Here is a 9,268-nt window from a genome sequence, read left to right as displayed (position 1 = left end):
GGTGAGGGCACGGTGGGGGGGAGAACACACTGTAACTGGAAGTGACATATTGGAAAAGAAAGGTTCTTCTGCATAACTGGGTTTATAACAGACTCGTTTAAAGTGGGTTTATAGAGACTCAGTGATATACATGCATTTCTGAGCTACTTGTTTTTGTATGCATTCCAAAACATTTTTTAAAACAAATCTCAGGTTTAAAATTCATAATGACAAAATCTACAAGTACAGCTTTGTAAACTGACAGATACACATTCTCTTATGAGGCAATATATAGGGTGGCAGCAGAGTGCAGAGTCAAAATTAACATGAACCACACACGCAAGTGTTGGTGGGGTCATGGAGAAACTGCAGACCACTGTGCAGTACCAAGCGCAGGGAACAAGGGGAGCACCCGCTGACAGGGAAGAGCTAAATGCATCGTAGTCAACCCATGGCGTAGAAAGTCGCCGTTCAACCAAGCCATACGAGCAGACTCGGAGGAATTTCCATGAGGTATATTGTCTGGTCACAAAAGCAAGATGCAAAAAATATATTTCTGGTATGATTCCATTTTAGTAAAACAAGGACAAAATAACCCTGTATGTGCGTATATTTATATGCACATAAATGAAAGTGAGAAGAGTAAGTGTCGAGCAAAACACTGTAAGATCGAATTCAAGGATATGTCTGGCATCTACTCCAGATCTGGGATACACAGGGAGGATACTGCTATGGGTGGATGAGGGAGGGAAAGGGTTTAGAGGAAAGCAAACGCAAAAGTAAAAGAAAAACCCACAGCACTAAAACTTCAAGCACACGTGCTAGCACATTTATTGCTATAAAAATTATGTATGAAGGTAGGCATATGCATTCATGTAAAAAAATCTTCCTGTACTTAAAAATAGCCAGAATGAAAAAAACCAAAGAAAAGAATGGGTCCGAGGTTGATGCCTAATGATCTCAGGGGTGGTCATTTTTAAAAATAAAACTGGCCTTCAACACTTGGAAGTTTTCTAACTGCTCTTTGGATTTAAACGATGACTTAAAAGTAAATCCTCCATAACAAAAGCTGTACCTCAATCAAGAATGCACTTGTTCATAACTAACACAGATTGGATTGCCCTCCAGGAACTCTGTGAGTCAAAGGCAGCCCAGAAGTCAGGAGACCTGGGTAAACGTCCTGCCGTGTCCAGCGAGTCCTCACGTGGCCTTGAGCAAGTAGCGCATCTGTTGGGTCTCACCGTTCACAATGATAAAATGAGGGGCGGCCCCAACAGTTCAGCCCTAACATTCTATGAATTCCTCCTGATTTTCTTAACTTGAAAAGCTCAAGCAGTATTTGCTAATTTAAACATAATTAAACGTAAACAGGGTTCATAGAACTTTGTGTTGAGGTTCAGAAACAAGTCCATTCCAGAGAAAGCAGCCCCTTGTGGGTTTTTTTCCCCCTGAAATGATCACTAAACTGCAGAGCCCATCATACCTTTAGGAATAGGCTGGGAATGCTTTGCTCCTTGGCCCAATCTGAAGTCCAAATATAAAGTTGGTGTGTAAGTGTAAATCTTGGACTGAAAAGAAAAAGGAAATCATCAGCATCTTTCCAAGAATAAGGTTCATCTTTACTTCAGCTGGACCCTCTGTCTTGGGCCTGGAGTCTGGATCCATTAACATATACAATTCCTCCTTGGGAGATGCTGTTAAAGCAGGGAGGATGGGCTGCCAATATAGCCCCCTTCTTAGGGTCTCAGTCTAAAAGTTAGCCCTCCTAGCTTGACAAGCTAATTTCCAGATGACAGCTGTCTCCCTACAGCCATTTCTCAAATATGATCCAATGTCAATAGTTTACTGCCTAACAGCTGCTCCAACTTTCTCACTTCTACTCTTCTACTGAATATGGTAGGTTAATGCACATCAGATGTATGTTTCTTCCCCAGGTCTCAACAAAGCCATGTCTATTTTGAAATTCAAAGAGGGTAGCCTGCAAATATTTTTATTTGTTCTAACTTGGCCCTCTTGCATAAAAAGGTGGTCCAACGCTACTGGCCTGAAAAAGCCACAGCTCAAAATGTAAGAAAGACCCACTTTTGCAGGATTTTCCACTGTAAACAGTGGCTTTGATTCGGTCAACAGTTAAGCAGAGTTTGTAATTCACTATAACACCATTCTGAATCATTGGTACAGACCAAAATCTGAGAGATTATCACTGTTGCCATAAACTTTATGATGTTTCATTGTTTACCACAAAGTCCCAGTGGTTCTGTTCTACTTATTTTTTTTAACTTAAAAAACACACAGAGATGAAAAAGTACATAACGCCAGATTCGGCAAGGATGTGGAGTAATTGGAACTTTCATACGCTGCTGGTGGGACTATCACTTGATATAAACACTTGAGAAAACTGTTTGGCAGTACATAGTACAGATGAATATATGCATAATGTATGACCCAGCATTCCAACTCAGTAGGTATATCCCCAACAGACTTGTCCACCTAAAGACATGTACTCAAATCTTGATGGTGACACTGTCAGCAACAGCCCCAAGCTGGAAATATTCCCAATGTCTTTAATGATAGAATGGATAAATGAACTGTAATATATACAAGGGACTACAATACAGCAAGGAGAATGAACGAACCCAGCTATATGCAACAACTCAGATGAATCTCACATGCACAATGTTGAACAAACGAGGGCAGACACAGATTGTATAACATATGATTCCACTTCTATAAAGTTCAAAACAAGGCAAAACTAATCTATCATATCAGAAGTCAGAAAAGTGGTTACCTTGGGAAGGTTAGTAACTGAATGGGGTTTAAAAGGGGGCTTCTGGAGCCTGGCAATGTTCTGTTTCTTGATTTCACGGATGAGTTCACTTGGTGAAAATCCTCTGAGCTGTACACATGATTTGTGCACTTTTCTGTGTATGTTATATTTTAACAAAAAGCTTATACTCATTAAAAACACGCATATGTAAATAGACCACAAAAGAAAATCCAGAACCCAGAATTATTTACTATCCTTGATAAAGGCATCCTTTTGCACAGAATAACTATGTAAACTCCATGAGGACATGGATATATCTGCCCTTTTCACCCGAGGCCAATGCACAGGGCCTGTCACATAGTAGGTGTTGAATAAATATTTACCAAATGATGTTTCATAATGGAAAATCTCATGTATAATAATAAATTTATTGTAAAAAAATAACAAATTTATTCACAGTATACACAGCATATTCATCAATCGCTTTACCAACACGTAGCAAAATGCCTCTCTTCAGGACAAGTGATTAGGTATGGCCCAAGTGTATGTCTGTACTTTAAGTTTTAGAATAGAGAATTGTAAATAATGCTATCGGAAGATTGTTCCCTTTCCTGTAAAAGTCTCATGTATTGAAGCTTTGGACTTTAAGTGGTCTGGTACGTGGTTTTATGTGGCTTAGGAGGACAAGCTGCACCTATACAGCTCCAAAAGCTGGAAAGGCAAATTCCCCTGTGCATACATAAATGAAAGCAGAAAGACCTGTGACATCAAGGGCAACCTGAGGCCAAAGATTCCCAATCAATCTGAAGAGCTTGGAACACACATGAAACAAGGGCAGCACCCGTGGGATGCAGGGTCTGATCCTCCAGCATCATGAGGTGTGTAAGGCACCATCTGGAAAGGATCTGGTTTTGCCTGATGAAGACTTCTAAAATTACTTCTAAAAAGATCAAGGGGAAACTTCACTTAGTATCGGATGACTCCTCTTCCTGGGCAATATTTTGCTCTCTTCCAGAAAAAGAAGGTTCAAGCATCTTTCCCAACCTCTGCCTCCGGGGCCGCTGCAGTATCCCTGCCTACAGCGAGGACGTGAATCAAAAAGAGGCTCTTGGTTTAACTTTTACTAGAATTCTCCCAGAATGTAGTCATAAAAAGCATTCCAACCTGGAAACCGGGAGCCTCTGATGCTGGTATTGCTTTTCCTGCTGACTAGCAAAGCCTTTATCTTCTTCTGGGCTTAGTTCACTCAATCTGAAAATCTGGTGTTGGGACTTCACTGATGTTGAAGTGTATTTCTGCTTCTGAAATCTGGAGTCAGAAAATTTTAATGTCTCCCTCCACTTTTCAATATTGTAAATTCCCTTCTGATTTCTCAGACTAGAGCTGTAGAGAAGTGAGAACGTGGCTGGGGCGAGGGAGAGCCACGAGGGCTGCGGGGAGTGAGTAGGGGGCTGCTGGCTAACCACACTACTCTTGCCCTCAAGCTCGGCCATCAGTTTTGCCCTCCTGGTGAGCTCTTTTCTTCCTGCCTCTAGCTTCTCAACCCAATCCATATTGTCCCCAAAACAGTAACCTCTCTCTCTAATGCTGCAAGGACACAGATATGCGTATGCACACACAGACAGAGAATTCTGTACTTACATATTCGTTTATAAAATTGTAAACAAACCAACGAGAGGCGTTATAAAGCCACAAATATATCCTACTGCCTTACAGTATGAAAAGGGCTACAGGGAAATCTGAAATTCATTTTGAAGGTGTTTTTCACAACATCTACAGCCAAAAACAGAATTCGGATTCTACTCTCCTTTTTGTACTGAAAATCAGATCATTGACGGTTTCAATATAACACGTCTTGAATAAGCAACTACCCAAAACCTATATGTACGTTATTCTATTTCAGTTAATCCATCCTGAGATAAAATTCAATTTGAAAGCTGTTCCCATGAGTGTGTGTATACATATATGTATGGATATATATACACACACATACACACACAGTTTTTGAAAAGCAGATAGGTATTGCTTTTTAAAATTTTGATCTTCCTTGGTAACTGCTGGAATAGCAAATGTAAATTCTGTTCATTTAACTCAAAGATGATAATGCCAGGCTCAAATGCACTTTGAGCAAACCTGGACTTAATATTTCCATCACACACACTGCTGCTTTGCAACTATAAAGAAATATCGCCATTAGGCACACTCCTTCCTGAGTTCTGTTTTGTTTCTTTTCATGTATAGTATTAAACTATTAATAGACCCTCAAAATAGAATGAAACTTTAATTAAGCAAATCATTCTTTTTTTGCTCTCAATCTATTTCCACAGGATTAAAATAAATTGGTCCAAGGCAACCTAGAATAAAACATTTCTCTATAAATCTGTTTCAGCATGTACTGAAACTAATGCACCTGAATTCCATCAGTGAAATTACTTTCTTTTCCCTTTTTCTTTTGGTCCTGATTAATACTGCCTGCACAGGTACTAAAATCCCAAGCTATTCCTCTTTTGTCTTTCTTTTCTTCTCATTTCTTAATTCTCTGTTTAAAGCATTTGGGAAACTTATCTTTAAAGGTTTTGGTCTGGGGCTTCCCTGGTGGCGCAGTGGTTGAGAGTCCGCCTGCAGATGCAGGGGACACGGGTCCGTGCCCCGGGCCGGGAAGATGCCACATGCCACGGAGCGGCTGGGCCCGTGAGCCATGGCTGCTGAGCCTGCACGTCCGGAGCCTGTGCTCTGCAACGGGAGAGGCCACAGCGGTGAGAGGCCCGCGTACCGCAAAAAAAAAAAAAAAAAAAAAAGTTTTAGTCTGTATTTTAAAAGCCCAACGGCTTAAAATCTTACAGTTCAAATACCATGTAAGCAAGCCTTCTAGAAGTGAAGTAACAGAACTCTTTATGAGATGTGAAGGGTAAACTTCGGCTAACCTCTAACAACAGGGGTGCTACCAAACCCAGACAAGCCCTGTCTCTCTTTATAAATATGTCAGAATTAAACCCTAAATGAGTCTAAGACACCACTCCAATAATGACCACAACAACAAGCAAGACAAAAAAACAAGGTCTACGAAACCACTTCCTTCTGAACCCGAACTACCTTCATCTTCTATCCTTCAAAGACCTCCCGCTTCCCCAGGCTTTTGGTATGATACCCGTGGTAAGCTGGTTTCCTTCCTCTGCTTTTATTCTTAAACGCGATCTTAATTAGAAGATGAAATCACTTCCACATGGAAGCTACGTGGCTTAGTACGTCTTCCCAAGAAAAAGAAGAGTACTATATTGCTTGCTACGTATAAGCATGGTAAAGAAAATTAAGTATCTTTCATCTTGCCGCGGCTCCTTTCACAGATAACTGCCACCCATTTATCCCTGAATGCTGCTCATTTTGCCATCATGCTGGCCTTCCCTAAAAGCACGGGGCAGCAATTTGTTACATGTCAGAGCTGTAATAAATACTTTCACATCTTTTTGAGAAGTATTTCGAAAACCCTTGATGATTCAGTGATTTATTCAGGAAATGCACTTGAATTCTCAATCTTACTAGACGTTGCTTAAGCAAATTACTCTAAGGTAACAAGTGCAAATCCTCCGTATTTTATAAAAGAAAGAAACAGTGCGTATACCTATTCCTGGACCCTTACTCTCATGTTGGATCATCCCCCTAACATTGGGCATTTCATTTTACAGTTGTTCTTTGTTTTTTTGCATCACTGTTAACTTTTGATGAATATCTTTGCACATAAAATTTTGACATTTCTATTTTTTCCCTTCACAGTGAAATTGTACATCTAAAAGTCTAGACATTTTAATAGGGCTCTTGAGATATCTACAGGTTTATGGCCAAATGCAATGTGGCTGAAAGTGAGCTGGCTTGTCAACACGATGACGTGACTGAACAGCAATTTTCCTGAACAAGTCAACTGCTAGTCATTGGCTTTTCTGGTCTCTGTAATTTTGCTATACCACAGGGCTGTTTTCCAACTCATTAGGTGCTCCAAATAGTGGCTTTTTTTCACTCATCTAATCTCCTATTGTCAGAAAGTTAACTCATTCCAACAAATTCCCTGTTGTTACACATTAAAATTTTTTCCCCCAATACATCCTTGTCCAAAAATAGAAGAGAGGGATTAAATGCTGGGGGAAAAAAAGGAAAAGAAAAAACATACCTGGAAATGCCTGAAAAAACAGACAAAAAGAAAAAAAATCAGGAAAAAATTTAACCTAAAAAAAGTTTAAAGGCACAACCTCCACAGTACAGATACCAATATTTGAACAACCAGTGTCTAGCAGCATGTTTCTGAACAAAAAGATCATTTTTATCAATTGTTACACTAACTGAAATGCTTTCATCCAAACTGTTTTTGGTCAAATCACTTGGTAATTACCTGTAAAAAGGGCCCATCTCATCAAATAAGTGACCATCTTATCTTTTTTTAATCTTAGCTTATTTAAGCAGAAATCGGTATCTCGTTACTCTTCTAATTTGACTATTAGTTTGGGTGACATTATTTTAACAAGCGCTACTAAATATTATTAACATAAGAATAACAATAACTAAATATATTGAGGGCTTAGTATATACCAGGCACGATTCTTTTTTTTAAATTTATTTATTTTATTTATTTTATTTTGGGCTGTGTTGGGTTTTTGTCGCTGCGCGCGGGCTTTTCTCTAGTTGTGGCGAGCGGGGGCTACTCTTGTGGTACGCGGGCTTCTCACTGCGGTGGCTTCTCTTGTTGCAGAGCATGGGCTCTAGGCACGTGGGCTCAGTAGTTGTGGCTCGCGGCTCCACAGCGCAGGCTCAGTAGCTGTGGCACATGGGCTTAGTTGCTCCGCAGCGTGCGGTGTCTTCCCGGACCAGGGCTCCGTGTCCCCTGCACTGGCAGGTGGATTCTTAACCACTGCGCCACCAGGGAAGCCCCAGGCACTATTCTGTATGCTTCATGTGTATTAATTTGGCCGCTTGTATTTCCCGTTTTATAAAATATCTGCTCATTAACCTATTTATGTTTTCATTCATTACTTAGCTCCCTCATTAAAGAAATACTGACTGAGTCTGTAGTGTGCTAGTCATTGGATATGTGTATCAGTGAATAACAGATCTGCTCAGCCTCTGCGGTTTACTTCCTAGTAAGGAAGACAATTTAACAAATTAAATATAAAACTACACATGCCATAAGTGGAATAAACAGGGCAGAGGGGAGAAAATAAAATGGGGGAGGAATGGAAGGCGTCGAATGAGAAGAGCTGGGGGTAAGAGGTTTCTGGGCAGAGAATGGAGCACAGCATGTGCAAAGGCCTGGAGGCAGTGCAGAGCCTGGAGGATCTGGACACTGACAGGAGAGCCACGTGCAGACAGCATGAGGAGGCTGCAGAGAACGGCATGAGATGAGTTTAGAGAGTTAGAGAAGGCCCAGGCAGGATTTCTTTAAAGTACAACGGGAGCACATTGATCCAATTTTTATCGTAAAGAGATGTCTTGAGCTGCTATGTGGAGAGCTGGAAGGGAGTGAATAAGAGAGGGGAGACCCCTGAAGAAGCTGCTGCAGTGGGCCTGGCCAAGGCTGGGCAGGGGATGGGAGAGAAGCAGATTTAAAATATATTTCGGATTAGATGTAGGTAGGGGAGGAGATGGAATAAGGATGACCACCATGTTTCCACTCTGAGCAGTGAATGGTGGTGCCATTCACTCATTCAGATGGAGAAGCCTGGAAAGGAAACGAGTTTGTGTGTGTTTGCTGTCACGGCAGGTGTGGGTAGGGAAGCAAGACTTCAACTTTTGCCATTTTAAATTCGACGTGCCTGGGAACCATGCAAATGGAGATGGCAAGTAGGTAGCTGAACATATGAGTCCACACAGAGCTCAGAGGTGAGGCTTGCGCTAAAAATATGAATGAGGGAGTCGTTTGAAAGTGGGAGACATCTGAAACTGACCAAGAGAATAAATCTTAAAAAGCCTCACCAGACACACAAAATTCTGTAATTCTGTATGGTGAGGGATGTTAACTAGGCTTACTGTGTATTGTGGTGATTGTTTCACAATATACAAATATCAAACCGCTATGTTGTACACCTGAAACTAACATAATGTTACATATAAATTACAATCTGATAAAAATATAAAATAAATGTAGGAGTTGTAAGACTATAAATGGTACCTAAGTCCATGGGACGGGTGAGATCATCCAGGGAGACGACACTCAATGAGACAAGAGGACTCAGGACTGAGTTCCAGGGAAGCTGGGTGTTTAGGGGTCTAGTAGAGGAAATGGCACCTACCTGAGAAGTGACACTGAGAAGGAGCAAAGAGCATCCAGAGACACAAGAACGTATTATCTCAGAGGGCAAAGGAAGGAAAGACAGTGTGGAGGAGGAAGCGTGCAACCCGTGCGAAGGAAGGAAAACAAAGACCTCTGGGTTTGGCCACATGGAGTAGTGACTCAGTGCACTGATGGGGGTGGCCGCCAGGCAGAAGGCCTCGACGAGGTGAGGAAGTGGAGAGAACACGTGCCGACAAATCTTCTGT

At 41.2% G+C, this 9,268-nt stretch overlaps 1 protein-coding gene across 1 annotated transcript in view; it reads right to left on the bottom strand.

Annotated features, from left to right (window-relative positions):
- Positions 1-9,268, bottom strand: part of PIR (pirin) — a 98,573-nt gene that overhangs the window by 32,313 nt on the left and 56,992 nt on the right. The window contains 1 exon segment of the mRNA XM_007472047.1: positions 1,463-1,547. Coding sequence (XP_007472109.1) covers positions 1,463-1,547 — 85 coding nt within the window.

The sequence above is a fragment of the Lipotes vexillifer genome, unplaced genomic scaffold (assembly GCF_000442215.2).
Source record: "Lipotes vexillifer unplaced genomic scaffold, Lipotes_vexillifer_v1.1 scaffold169, whole genome shotgun sequence".
NCBI lineage: Eukaryota > Metazoa > Chordata > Mammalia > Artiodactyla > Lipotidae > Lipotes > Lipotes vexillifer.
The sequence above is the reverse complement of the archived record's forward strand: the minus strand, read 5'-3'. Positions and strand labels throughout refer to the sequence as shown.